Genomic DNA, 15,114 nt, shown 5'->3' with positions numbered 1-15,114 from the left:
CCACCACACACATCAGCCCTGTCCAAACAGTTACTTATTGACTGGCCAGTCAGCTTACAGAGGGAAAAAAACGGATACTGGCCTTTGTAAGGTTCAGGATACAGGTTTCACACTTGGAGTATGTTACTGGAAATGAGTGGTACTCAAAGGGAAGAAGAAGGAAAAAAAAAAGATGAAGGAAGTGTCAACAGCACTACCTCACAGCAAGCAGCTGAAAGCCAGAGGATAAGGGACAGCTGAGCATGTCCCGCTGTTGGTGAGTGCTGCTGGACACATCCCTGAGTCTTGTAAGATTGGATCTTGTCTCTCTTCCCTCTCTTTTCCCTCTTCCCTCCCCCCAGCCTCTGCATTAAGAAACCATTCAGAAGAAATGACTGACCACAACTGGAAAACGCATGTCAGTAACTGCCTGGTGGCAGTGGAGGTGAGGAGTCAGCTCAGCAGCAAAATGGGGAGGAGGGGGGAAAAAAGATTAAAAAAATAGTCAGATACTCCTATATTTTATTTTGATAATAATTTGTTCAAAAAGGCATGTGGTCCTTCCTGAAAGATATGCCAGCAATACAGCATTTCACCATCTTCTGCTCTCTACTTTCTCTGCTTTTTGTCATCTGGATCATATTTCCCTCCCATAGAGACATTAAAAAACAAAAAAATCTGCATCCTTCATTGTGTGGGCATAGACTACTCATGGTACAGACTGTTTCCTTATTTCCTGCTCCAACAGAACGGAGGGTAAGTATGTATCTACCCCAAGCAGACATGCAGCACCCTGTCAAATCTATTACTCCAAAAATACCACATTTCCTCAGAAAGGAAAATGACACTCTGAGTGGAAGCAAGAGATCCTGAGAGCACTAGTATTAGCAAGAGCAGCAAAATCTCCCAGTCACAGAGGCTTCTCTCCGTACAGAAAGTGTAAAAAGCAGTAGACTAAAAAAGTTTGTTCTCCATTTGGGGCAGTTTCAAGATTTCACACCCCTCCACACACTTCAAAGTTCCTTCTTACCTCTCCTCCCCTCAGTAATTACAATTTTATTAAAAATTTACATTTCATTTCTTGAAAATTGTTTTCTGCTATCTTTCCAAATGCTAAGAGCCACAAATCTGAGCCATAAGAAATATAGAAACTTCAAAGTGAAATCTACACACTTTAATTTCTGTACTTGTTCAAAAACCAAATTCAATTTCAACTAAAATAAAACAGCAATTTCTTACTGCAATGACATTATTATTATTCTTTTGTAAATGCTGCAATTGATTCAACAATAGTGAATGGTGTGAACATGCACCTTTGTCTGAAAAGAAGCTAAAAAATCTTACCAGCCAAGAGGTGGTGTTATCTGTCCAACCCCCCCTGGCGACAAGGGATAGAAGGTAGGGAGATCAGGAGCTGGAGGATGCCTGGACATGCCTGTTAAAGAGCAGAGAAGAATGAATGACTTTCCCCTCAAAATACTACATGCATGACCTGCAGTTCACAGCTGACACGGCCAACGCTATGATGGAATTAGTGCTCTGGGTAAGAAATAACCACCTTCTTGGTTAGTGTTAAAAGCAAAAGGCTATGCATGCCACCCTTAAAATAGTAACTAACTTGCACACAATACTGCAATCCAAAGGGAAATACTGGAAAGCTGATGTGGAAGGTGGAAATAAACGTATGGGTAAGGACCTGTGCAAGTTTAGATCCTCCTGTAAAACGCATTAGGCAATACTGTCCTCTCAATGGTTTCACCAAACGTGACTGGATCCTGAGGACCTCTTCTAACACATCATGAAACAAGAGGAAAATAATGTGTTGTCAAAGAGGTAGCACAGCAGAGCTATTAGATTAGGTAAATTGCTACTTTTATATTTTCTCAGTTTCCCTTATGGATTCACAGATTTTGGAAACTTGCTACCACAGAGGATCAGTGCTTAATTAAGAATCATTTTCAGGCCTGTAATGGTCACACTTGATATGATTCATTTGGCTTCCAATTGTCACTCCAGCTCCAACTAAGCTCTTCATCAAGTTGACTCCTGTGGGCTCCAAGGTCAATCTGTTTTGCATCGGTAGTATTTCATGGAAAAATAAGAGTCCCATCAGGAATGATCCATCAGCTCACATTCCCCAGAACACAGAATCCTACAACTGCAAGAATCACCTCAAGATTAAAGCTAATCCTCATCCCAAAAGAGTCTGTGGTCTCCATTCTTCACCTAAACCTTGTGCCCCCGGGAGACATGGAATTACAGTTGCAGAGGCCACAAAGACATTGGTTTATTTAAATGTGTTTGGGGAAGAGGGGGTGAAGCAGAAGGAATTGTTAAGCCTACTTCACATGTTAAATCAGTTGCTTTAAAAGGGTATTAAATATTTATGTGGTGACACTCCAAAGGTCCAAGACTGAGTGTGTGCTACCTTGAGACTTAGTTTATAGATTGATGCTAGTGATTTATTCCCCTCCCCAGTTTGTATTTAAATGTTCTGAATTTAATTACAAGATTTGAAGTATATCTGTCAGGACTGTGTACAGGAAAGCACAGAAAACAATACTGGTGGTGTTACTGTCTGAAAAAAAGCAAAATTTTCAGACTTAGGATCACAATCTGAATGAGGATCAAATTTCTGGCCAGTTGTCTTTTCAAAGGTGTAAAACAGCTGGTAACTGATAGGAAAGGAAACAGGAAAGGGATTTCATATGAGAGGGAATACTCTTTCTGAATGGTTTAAGAAAAGAAAAAAATAACAAAGATGAAAAACAAGCCCAGCATCTCATCTCTGGTGATGATTGATGCTCCTGGAAGTGATGACACAATCTTGCCCCTGCCAGACCAAGTTCTGCACAAGGAGCTGGGCCACTCCTTCCCAAAATCTGCATTTCTGAGCCATGGAGACAACAGTGCTCTCTCTTAACTGGTGCACAGTTGTTATTGATAATCCCAAACTTCTCACCCCTTATGGGGGGCTAGTAGCTACGTAATGCCCAGCAGGAGCACACACAGCAATCACACAGCCAGTGTTCCCCAAAAAAAGCTCTTGCTCGTGAGAGGTTTAAGAAAAAATAAATAAAAAAATAAGATAAAATAAAATAAAATAAAATAAAATAAAATAAAATAAAATAAAATAAAATAAAATAGTGACTGCCTTTAGCAAGGCAGTACTGTGTGCCCATTCCAAAGTGCCTCGGGTGCAAGAAGCAGTGCTGAAGGCAAGCTGCTGTGGACCCCCTTGCTGGAGGATTTTGGTGGGAGGAGGGTACCCTGGCATCAGGGCTAGGGTGGCAGGGCAGTGCCTTATTCCAGACCCACAGTGGGAGGCGAGGACAGAAACAATGGTTGGAGGCGTCTGGCAGAGGACCTGAGGAAAAGAAAAATCCTCTCTTTGCAGCAACTGCATGGGCTACTTCACTGCGGCTGCTCCCACACGCCACTGGCGCCGAAACAGGGAGTATGGATGGAAAGACCACACACATCAAGGAGACCATCCCAGACAAAACCAGTAGTCTCCAGCCTGCATTATCCAACCCCATCTTTGCCAGATGCTGAGCAAAGGGATCAAGAGTCCATTCAGGAACACCAGAGGGGCATGAGCTTTGCGCCTTCCGGAAGAGCCCCTCACCAGGCTTGTGCTCAGGGATGGGGACATGACCAGCAGGATGCTGGACAGGGGAGAGGGTAGAGAAGGGGCAGAAGAGAGAGAGGACGTACAGCAGAAACAACAAACCAGATGTTGTTCAGTTGGGGTCTGCAGTACAGGAGTACAAAATAACCAGAGTAAAGGAAAAAAATGGGGCACAGGTGGGCAAACCCAGCATGCAGTAAGTGAAAACCTCCTGAGCTCACGAACTGCAGCAGCGGGGTGTGCCCCAGCTGTCACAGCCAGCTTCAGCAAGAGGTGGAAATCCCGCTCTCTTAACACATGGCACCTCTGGGATTTCAAGGAATGAGTGTGAATATCCTTCTCCTGGGCACTGATGTAAAGGAGGAAGACAAATGAGGACAGGAGGCCTCCATTTGCTTCTTCCAAGTCTGAAAAAGATATTATACATGTATTTACAGGCCAGGATTTCCAGGCAGAGTGCTTTTTGTATTCCCCTTCCCTAAAAAAAAACCAAAACTAACCAACAAACAGCAAAAAACACACAGAGCCACAAGGCCATAGTGTTTTCTGGATGTAGCCCTTGTTATTACCTGCATTACACAGTCAAAACAAAAGCTAAGCATTTAGGGAAAGTCAGAACAAAAAAAGTCTCCCTCCCTGAACAACGATGACTGGACACCTCTTCAGATAAATGGGACAACTGTGCATGTGGATGAGTGTCCAGGTAAAGCAGAGCTTCATGATCTTGTCAACACCACATGGTGCGACATGCGAGTGCAGAAAGGGGCATGGAGAGGCACCCTCCAGGACATGTTATGGCACCTACAGACTTCATGCCTACACATAAATATCCAGAATACAGTGGATGCCTCTGTAAACTTTCTGCTCCCTCTCTTTCCTTCCTTCCTTCCCACCAGAGCTCCCACGCAGGCTTGTTCTCAGGTGCTTACCCAAACGCTGGCTCAGACCCATGACGGCCAGGGCCAGTCCTCTGCTTGCACCTCCCCCTGCCAGCTCCTGCATCCCAATGCAAGCAAGCACATTGTTCCCAAGAAACCACTGCTTTCTCCTGGGTGCTGGGCAGAAGCTCTTGGCACAGGCTGGGCATAACACCTCAAGGCTGTCAGCAGTTCCCTGGGGGCCTGCAGACTGACACAGATTGGGGCTGGTCTGATGTCCCCAGATGTGCATCTGGGAGGCTTTTTTGTTTGCTTTAAGGAGTCCTAGGGGTGCAGAGAAAACGTACAGCCGTCTGAAAAGATGCTTTCTGCAGAAGGCAGCCAGTATGAGGTTAAAAAATGTCACATTTGTAAAGCTTTAACTTGCACAGGCTTAAAATTATTTTTATGGGCAATGCTTCAGTTATGCCAACTGACATATGGAAGAATATGGACAACTAGAATACAAGGACATAAAATATCAAATTAGGTGAAAGGGAAAAAGAAAAACTTTCAATAACATCACTAGTGAAGTACTTGTCTCCCATTTTTGGGAAGGTAAGGATTGATTGCCCTTTCTGCATCTGCATGCTGCAAGCCTTGGGCACTGCTGGAGATGGTAAAAACTGGTCTCTCTTTATTGATACTTTAAAAGACTCTGATGACAAAAGCAAGCCCAAATTATCACATCAGAAAGAGCATGAAAATTTAAGAAGCCACGCTAAATATCAGCATCATGGCAAAATTACCATCTCTGAAAGTGGGCATGTGCACCTGGAACCCTCCCTCTAAACTACTACACATAAAGTTCTGTCAGCAGCACAGGGACCACTCTGCATCCCCATGGTGCTGGGAAAGGATGGGCTCACCTTGTTTGGAGCTGACGTCAGAGGGGATGTGAGATGGGTGTGACCCCGGGGAAAAGTGCTCATCGCTGTAGGTGATAAGAGGGGTGAGGGGGTGAACCGCATGAGAAGGCTGTACCACGGGCACCTTGTTTGACTGCAAAAGAAGAACAAAAATTAAATTAAATGGTGTTAGTGAGGTGGAGCTTCTGCACCGAAAAAAACCCCAAACCAACATTTCCAAAATGCAATTTTTAAATATTTGCATTACTGAAGCAGAGGAAATTGAAGATGGACAGACAGGACATTGGGGCTAGTGGATGGAAACTAGGTTTGCTGCCAGAATTGGCATCCTGGCACCCGAGGAGGGATGAAGATATTGAGGAAAGGCATGGAAATGGGTGGGGGCCAGAAGCAGGAAGAAAGGCACTTGGGAGACACAGAGCGGAAATGGCAAATGGAGAGCTGCAGGGCAGGAGGAGCAACATGCTGGGCAGGCAGGCACTGTGCAATAAGGGCTGCAGGCAAAGGACTGCAGAGTCAGCAGCAGTGCTGTGAAAACCCTTTGGTTACAGGAACAGCATTTAAAAAAAAATAATTAAAAGAAAAGGTTTAAAGTGCAGGTTTGTCACATCTCCAGCCTTAAGAGCAACACGAGCTTCATCAACTTCACTCCTGCTCCCCTTTGCTCTCCTGCACAGCTGCAGTGTGGCATGGCATGGCGCAGCTGGGACAAATCCCCGCCATTGCCAGAGGACACAGCAGATTTTCTCCCTTGCAATTTTACAAAGTCTGCTTGAAAACTCTTGGTCTAACAGGTAACTAAAAAGTCATCCTTAAGAGCCTGATTTCATACACAAATGGTCGGCAGAGGCCTCTCAGAGTGGTCAGTTAGGGGGGAGACCTGCTGGCTGCCTGGGGACAGCTGGGAGGCCTCTCCCTGCATCATGCCAAGGTGAAGTCAAACTGCTACAAACACCTGAGAGAGTCCTGAAATGGGTGCCATAAGGTGATGCTCATATAGGTCAAGATACACACTTCCCATCAGCACTTCCTGCAGAGGCACAGGGGAGGAGGCAGTCGGCATGACAGAAGGATGCTGCCCAAAATTATGCTCTTTAGATAAGGCTGCAAGACAATGGAACTCCTCTGTTCCAATGAAATCCTGCCGTATTAACACTGCTTGAAGCACAAGTTGCTCTTTCTACGGTGGGATGAGCCACAGTGATGATGCCAGCATGTAACAGGCACTCCTCATCTGCACCCTGCCATTCTACGCTGCCCCTTAGCACAAAAAATTATGGAACAAACAGGTTTTTAATAAAATTTAAAAAAAAAAATAGAGCTGTTCTTCAGAGAGACACACTGATAAAACTCAGCTAGGACAGCCTGTCAAACACAAGGAATTAACAAAAAAATAACTTAAGAGGCCAATGAAATTAATTTTCATTGAGTTCGCTATTGAAATCCCAGCACAAAACAGATGTTAGGACAAAGCTCCATGTGCAAGTCCATGATTTCTCTGGACTTCTGGAAGCAGATGGGTTATATAATGGAAACTCAATTTATTGTTAAGATTGGTAGGAGTAGAGGAAAGGAAACAAACGCGAACCAGTGCAGCATTTTCCGCTTTCCTTGTTTCCAGAGCACCACCTTAAGGAACTTGCATTAGCAGGCAGTATCTTCTTAATGTCTGACCTATCCCTCCAGTCATATAGCTCAGAATCTGGTGCCATGAATTTTTGCTAAATTATGCTATCCTTGCTCTCCTCTTAATTTTACGGTTTTCAACACAGATTTGCTTTCCTGTGGGAAAGAGATAAGAACCTGAGGATTTTAATTTAAGCTTCGGCCTTGTCTTATATTTTGCAAGATGGAGAGAGAAAGCAGTGTTAGTAGGTGTTTTAAAGCCAACAAGCATTAGGTCCATTTTTGTGGACCTAATAATAAAAGCAAAATGAATTCTCAATAATATCTATGAGTTGAGTTGTAAAGGGGATAGCTCAGGCTTATTCATCTTCCCCATCCGTATAAATTCCACAAAAAACAGATGCCAACGAATTTCAGACGATTTACAAATCAGGCCTCAGTTTTCAGCACAACACTCGTGGTCCAGCCCACCATTCAGCCATTACTTTATCAACAATAAACTGTATATTATGAATAAAGATCAAGCAATAGATGTATTTAGGTCACACACACACAGCTGCTAATCAGCATTAATTTCTCAAAATTTAGTAATTAACATTTTGTATTGTACTGGATGTAATTGTCATGCATGCCCCTGGTATCAGGGTTCCTTGCTTTCAGAAATCACTCGTTTATACTTCGAGCATGCCAATCCTTGTACCTCCTCACTCTCCAGCATCCTGCAGATTTTATTTTATTTTCTAATTCTCAGCACCTTATCCCCTAAGCCCATGGCAGCAGCTTTGAGCGGGCGAGGGAACCATGAAAAGTCAGGAGAAAAGCAAACCGCTTGTCAGCAGACTTAAAATTAACATATAAACAGGCCATATCTCCATTAAGAGCATTTGGGGGTCTGCAGAGCCAGAAACTGGGGAAAAAAAAACTGTAACAAGAAATAATAGCAATAATGCAAAACTTCCCAGCCTGCCTGCCCCACACCGCTTTGGGAAGACCCAGGGAGCTCTGGCAGCTAAATGCTGCTGGGTACCCCAGTGTACTACCAGACGGGGGCTCGGTGGGTGCAGGCTGAGCCTCCTTGTTCCCTCTGGTCCCACCAAGATGACCACAGTGATTGATAAGCAGGAGAACACACAGGACGACACATGCACAATGAAACCAGGAGGAGAAGGACCCGACGACATATTTTCCAAAAGCCCCATGGATTTAAATTGGCTCTGTTATGACACCTGCCCTACAAGTCAACCCAGATGGGTTATGTGAGCTCTCTTCGCAGAAAGGGTTCAGGGCAGGGGACTAAGACCTCATATGCAGCACTGAATGTCCCTCTCACCACTCTCTCAACCCTCCCATCCCCAGGATAAGCCCTAGGTACCCCGCTCACTCCCACGGAGCCTGGCCTGCATCCTTTGCCCTGGGGACATCTGGACTGGGGATGATGCCAAAGTCCCTTCCACCACCTACCGTTCACAGTGGACGCTACTGCCCCAGAGGCTTTCAAGGGCTGCGAGACATGGCCAAAATCTTACTTCGCACTGACATATGGGACTGTGCTGATGAGACCACTTCTACTGCATCCCAGTGTCTTTTCCCACAGGCTTCCTTCTCCCACAAACATGCCATCCTTACAATTGTCTCCCCAAATCCTCCAAAGATGGTGCATACAGTTGCAGAAACACTTGAGAGACTGACAGAGACCTGATCTGGGTCAATGCAATCTCTATGCATGAGGAACTCAGTCCTCCATGCTTCACTCGGCACCTGCTAACCAAGCCCAAAGCCACACAGCTCTCCCTGGCACACTGGTGACATTAACATCTAGTAACAGGCATAGTTCATAGAGCGCCTTTTCTCCTCCACACAGCCTGAAAAATCTTCTCTTGAAAAACCTGACTGGTCCTTCAATGAGACGATCACATAATTACACAATGTCCTACATGAGGTTCTTCAGTATTTCAGAATAGAACTTCATCCACCCACCAAAATGTAGTGTTTTGGCAAGTTGGTACCCAAGCACCTTCTAAAACCACAATAAAGTAGATGAGGATGCAATTCTCATTTCCAAGACTATCTGAAGAAGCTGAACATTTGTTGAAACGGTCCCTAACACAGCTCTGATGTGGCATACATGGTGTACTACCACACTACATCACTTTAGTTCCCTTCTAAGCTTCTTCACATGACCTGGAAAGTGAAGGAAATGAAACATATGGCCTGCCTCAAGACCTGCAATTTGGAAAAAATAAATAACTGAAAATGAGGGCCTGTACTTTACAAACCTGAAGACCTTCTGTTATGTTTTAGGGTACCTTGTCACACATATATCATAACCTGTTACAAACACTAAAGTCTAATGGCAAAGGAATAACCTATGCCTGTTGGCCTGGGGACACACAGCTATGCCCCACAGGACTCAGCTCAAAGGAATACTTCTGAGCGGCTAAACCTTGGTGGCCTCCTTCTTAGAGACCACCAGGGCTCCAGATCCACTGCATAGTCTTGCAGCACAGACTATGCCTGCACCCTTTGGGAACTGGCCTCTCCCTGGCCCTCCCCAGGGCTGTTTTTATCATCAGCTTGGCCTTCTCAGTTGGTATCTTTTATTTCTCCCAAGCATGTTCTCAGGCTGAAATGAGGCAGTGCAGGCAGAGAACAGTGCCCTGAAGGAACACCAAGAGGACTGGGAGAGCATACAGGTACTGGAAGCAGCAGGAGCCAGTTAGGGTTAAGATGAAACTGCTACTCAGTTTTATGACTAACCTGAAAGAAAACCCCATAACCCCTAAACAAATCTTGTAGGTAGAGGGTAAGAGCTCACAGGGAAGAGGACCCTGACCCAGCAATAGACATTATCCCAGCATCAGCTTTGCCATGTACCAGACAACTGTTTAAAGCTACTGCTGTGTTGAAGTAATGCAGGAACAACCACCCAGGTCAGTACAACAGCAAACATTTCCCTTGCAAACAGCAATCACAGTCTCCGGGTGGTAAAGCTTGAACCAAACTCAGGCATTTTGGGCAGGACAAGGATGGAGGGAGAAATCCTCTGGCTGTGGCACTGGCACAGTTGCTGCCATGGGACTGGGTAACCCCTGCAAGTGCTCTGCACTGGCAGTGCTGCACCTGGACTCGCAGAGTTACTCACTACTTTAAATATGTGCCTGCCCTCTCATCCAAGGAGTACTCTTTGAGACAGTTCAAATTAATCTCTGGTGAGTTGATTGTGAAATGTTGCTTCTTGAATTCAGACTGAATCCAGGAAGTTTTCCCCTATTTTTGAAATGCTTTTGAAGAAAAGCAAGACTAGAGAAAAAAACAAACCCTGAGCCCTCCCCAAGCAGCTAGCTAATGCTTCAGCAAAGGCCCACACCTGTAAGGTATCCTATATGCAACAAGTGTCCAAAAACTATAAAAAGCCTGGGACAGCCATGGCAAAAATGCCTATAGGTCAGCGCTGGGCGAGGCGGGCAGCTGGGAGCTCCTGCTGGAGCTGGGGCGACCATTTGTTCCAGCTGCTGCACAGAGAAAGATATTAAATTAATGACCCTTCAAAGGACAAGCATCTACAAAGGAGGTCACAGACGGGCAGGGAGCTTCGCAGAGCTTTGCAAGCAAGCCTGTGCACACAAGACCAAAGCCTCCCTGGGTCAACACCCAAAGAGGTGATGGTTTTGTTTTTGTTTTGTTTTTTTCCTCTTTTCTTTAAACACAAAGCTGCTTCTAAAAAACCAAAACAAGGCCCCAGCCTGACTATCTTTCCTCTCCTGTCAGCAAGTTATGCACTGATCACAGATACCAGCAGATGGTCTTCTCAACTCAGGCTAAAATAAGTCAATTAAAAAAAACAAAACACCAAACAACAACAAAAAGAAACTTAAGGATAAACGCATGCATTCCCTTTCATTCCTGCAAAAGAGGGTCATTTGAAAAAACACTGCTTCAACTTTTTGACAGCAAATGTTAAATAACAACAGGTAGCTCCTCAAAAAAAACCACCACCACCACCAAAACATCTTCAAACCTTTCGACTACTATTCTAGCAGTACCTCGGAATAAAAGGATCAATTGGCCCATTTACTGTGGGAGGATTTGAGGATACCTTGATCTGAAGAGACAAGAAAAATCTGTCCCTTTTTTAGCCTATTTTAGTTTCTGGAACCCTGAGGTCTTTCTTAGGCAGATGGTTTTAGCAAACCCAGAAGACAGCAATTTCAGCCATCCTCTCAAAATATCAACAGCATTTTAATGTCTAAACTAGCTCTGTATTTATGCCTTTGCTAATCAGCTGTTGCGATAAAAATGCAAGATCAAGAAGAATGTCATTTTGGAGCAATGTCAAAACCAGGTCCATGTCTGGGTTCATCGTGGACAAGCTTTAGCACAGGGGTACCAGTGATGGAATAAAGAGGAAGTAACAGTAAGGTGTTTTGGCTAAAACTAGTTACCAATAGAGGAAACAAGCTCATCAACACCAGCAGTAATTGCAATTACAATTTGCCACCTCCCTGGGAGCTATTGTCCAATCCCTTTTCATAGACAACTTTGCAAAGATGCAGCAAGGTCAGTATACAGAGAGCTCAGGTTACTTCCCCTATCCCCAAACCATTTTTTAGAGCAAATAGTTTTACGTCCAAAGCCAACCTCCTTCCAGGTTCTTGCCATCAGAGATAATTTTATGCTTAATTTTCAAAACCTTCTCCAATCCTTGGACAGTACAGCTGGGAAAATGAGAGAGTGGGTATGGGGGTGGTGGCTTGTAGCATTAGTTATAGCCTCACCTGAAGCTAAAAGGAACAGAGATAAGAAAGCACACTCACAGGAACACACCACTCACAGGAAACAGGGGCTTAGGAATATTGTGATTTATGAAAAGACAAATAAAAAAAGTGCACTCTTTTAACCCTGCTTCACAACTTGGCAACGGGAGATCATTTATCTCATTGACCTTTCATGCTTACAAACAGTGGGGGTGACACCCCAGGGACTCACATTTTAAGGAGGTAAAGTGAAATGCTGTATCCACGCTGATGTGAAACTTTACAGCTTTACAACTGCTAACGTTTATTTAGAATAAAACTAAAATCAAAATCGCACATTTCAGGGGCCAAACTGATGGCTTGATGAGGTCAGAAAAAAATCCTCCTGGTCCCCATTTTCCTCACTTACTGTACTTCAGCTCTTTGCCACATAATTAAGTTGCACTTAGTGCTGGGAGTCAGGAAAGGGCAGAACAAGAAAGTTACTTAAAGTCAATCACTGAAAGTTTCCCCCTTCTCCCCAGGACATGTTGCATCAGTAAACCACAAAGCCACAGCATGCCAGGAAGACCTCCAGAAGACGAAGAGAAGAAGCTGCCAGCACATCAGCAGGTTAAGGAGGCACCCAGGATCCTTGCTAGAGCTTCCCATGGTTATCTGGGAGGATGAAAGGTTTGTGACCTTTTTCCAGCGGCCAAAAGTGCCATGCCACAGTCTGCGGCATAAAGATCAGCACCTGAAGCAAAGGGGATGTCACATCTGGAAATGCAGGCAGCATACAAGGACAGTCAAGAGGAGTCAGAGCAAACTACTCTGCCTGAAGCCCAAAGGGTTCATGTGCAATAAAAACGTCATTGCAACAGGCAGGGGAGCATTGCAAAGGAAAGTGTAAATGTGATTTGACAAAACCTAGAATAAGTATCTATCTAGATAGATTAAAAGGAGTAACCAGATTCAGGTTAATTGCAACGCTAGTGAGAAACAAACACACTATTGTCTTGTCTACATTCTTGTCTTTTTCTAACTTTTTCATCCCTCCCTCCCCTTCAATCTTGGAAATTAATATAGCACAACTGTGCTGGATTTTTGCTGAAAAAATTGTAATAAGCATTTGAGTTCCCTCAAGACAGCTTTAAAAACATGGGTGTTGAATCTCTGACAGAAACATGCTTTATTTCAAGTGTTCATTAAGCACTGCCATTAAGTAAGTGATTAAAGCACACCCAGTATTAAAATAGCTTGATTAGAAATCCCCTGCTATCTCCATTTTCTTCTCTCCCGTGACTTCTTAATTTGTTTGTTCTTGCCTGCTCAGGAAGGCTGCCGGGAGACCTGGAGTGCTGGTGAACCATGTGGGGAGCCAGGCAGGTCTTGGAAGGCTCTGATCAGGGGAGGACAAGCCCATTTCTATTTCCATAGTGCAGTTCACATATACAGAGATTACAGCTAGTTTTACACAGCCCATTGGTTTTAGAAATATGACTGATAGGGCATTAAATTGGCAGCAAAGCCACATCCTTGCAGGGAAAACTTTCCCTGTTACAATATTTTGAAATGTTTTATTTCATTCTCCAAACTCAGCAATAGGTTCTCTTGGATGGAAATTAATTGCTAGCAAACACTCCACAATTTGCCAGCCAGTGTTCATTTTAAGCTCTGGTTCCTGCAAGATGGTCCTTTAACTTTGCCCATCCTGAACAGTTCATCTTTTTCCTGATGTAAATACAAGCCCACACCCAAAAGAGGGAACCTGCAGCATCAAATCACACACTCAACCCCAGGGGTTACTTAACACTCCCAAAACGTGGTAAATGGGACCACTGACACCACAGATACTCCAGATAGTGACACACCACACGGGCCTTTACCCTGCGTAGCATCCCTTCTTCTGCCTCGTGCATTTTTGTCACATACAAGTAATCCCATTAGCTAAAAAGGTGTTTTCCCCCATTGTTTCCTGATCTGTCCAGAGCCCTTTCTGTTCTTTATTCCCTAAAGAAGGCAGTGGCCCAGAAATATTTTAACAAGCCCAGGCTTGAGCCTCTGATTCACAGGGTTCTTGCTTATTAATTGCTTTGACAATAAGGACTGTTGTCCTAAGCCACCAGAGGAAGGCCACTGGACATCAGAGGAACTGGTGCCCACAGGCCAGCTGCTTGCCAGGGGGGAATCAGCAGGAGCGTTATGTGACAGAGAGCCCCAGGGCTTCTGGGTAGGGGGGAAGGATGCTGGAGTCCATCCCGGTGTCACCTCTTGTGCCATCTTCAGCTCTTCCCTGGGGACAAAGCTGCTCTGGTTTCTGTCACCAGAACTGTCTGATGAGTTAGGACAAAGACACAAGCTTGTTTTGCTTGCCTTGAGGTTATCAGGATCTCTGCTCACAACAACTTTGGCATCTTCTCCAGGGTACTCAGACCCACAGGCAAACGTGCCTCTCTTAGAGGCAAAGGGATGCACTTCAGCTCAATATTCAAACCAGGGAAATGGCTCAAGCAAGTGAAACACCAACCACCACATAAACACACAAGTTCTGTATGAAAGTGGATTGTCCGACAACAACCTCTGAAGCCTCACGTTCCTGTTCTGGCAGACATTGTGCGTCACAGGATGGGATGACTTTTCCTCATTGGCCTCCTCAAGTCCCACAGGATACAGAACCAGGCTCCTGGGGGGAACCAAGAAAAAAACCCATCCTGCACCCTGGTGACAGGAAGATGCCTTTCAGCACTGCACACACACTGTGGATCAAAAGTGCTTGAAATAGGACCTCTTTTAAATTTATTTACAATAAGTCTATGTTACCGCTTATTCAACACCATATGTCATAACAAAGACCATCAGAGGCCCAGAAAACTGAGAAATGGGTCAAATTCTCTTTGAGCTGCAGTTTTCAAGCTGCACTGAATAGAAATGTTCTCAATTAAGAAAATGCAAGAGTATGACATGCATCAGGAAGTTGTCTTGCGTCTGTCATACAGAAGGTAAGGACAAGGGCGCAACACCCATACAGGCACCTGGCACACCTTTACGAGTTCAAAACCTCTGTTTACCATGCCTAAGTTCGCAACTTAGTGGTTGACCAGGCATCAACTGCTTAATTCTATCAAAACAGAGATCATGCTGTGCTGGTCATACTGCCCAACATGACTGATGTTTTTGGAAGTGCTCCTGTCTCATCTGCCTTCTAAAAAACAGGGGACAAAAAGAAAAAAAAAAGGATAGAAATGGAGTGATGATAGAGGAGTGACAAATTTGATGACATTGATGACTCCTCTCAACTGGCCCTTGCTCCTGGAAAGCCTGGTTCCCCACCACGCTGAGGCTGCTTAAAAACTCCC

At 44.6% G+C, this 15,114-nt stretch overlaps 1 protein-coding gene across 5 annotated transcripts in view; it reads right to left on the bottom strand.

The window, feature by feature from the left end:
- Positions 1-15,114, bottom strand: part of LEF1 (lymphoid enhancer binding factor 1) — a 70,462-nt gene that overhangs the window by 24,241 nt on the left and 31,107 nt on the right. For all 5 annotated transcript variants that reach the window (XM_032686433.1, XM_032686431.1, XM_032686435.1 and 2 more), the window contains 2 exons: positions 5,397-5,529; positions 1,324-1,414 (listed from right to left, as the gene is read on the bottom strand). In XM_032686433.1, the coding sequence (XP_032542324.1) occupies positions 1,324-1,414; positions 5,397-5,529 (224 nt within the window). The remainder of the gene's footprint in view (positions 1-1,323; positions 1,415-5,396; positions 5,530-15,114) is intronic.

The sequence above is a fragment of the Chiroxiphia lanceolata genome, chromosome 4, assembly GCF_009829145.1.
Source record: "Chiroxiphia lanceolata isolate bChiLan1 chromosome 4, bChiLan1.pri, whole genome shotgun sequence".
Classification (NCBI taxonomy): Eukaryota; Metazoa; Chordata; class Aves; order Passeriformes; family Pipridae; genus Chiroxiphia; species Chiroxiphia lanceolata.
Note: the sequence above shows the minus strand (reverse complement) of the source record. Positions and strands in the feature narration are given on the sequence as shown.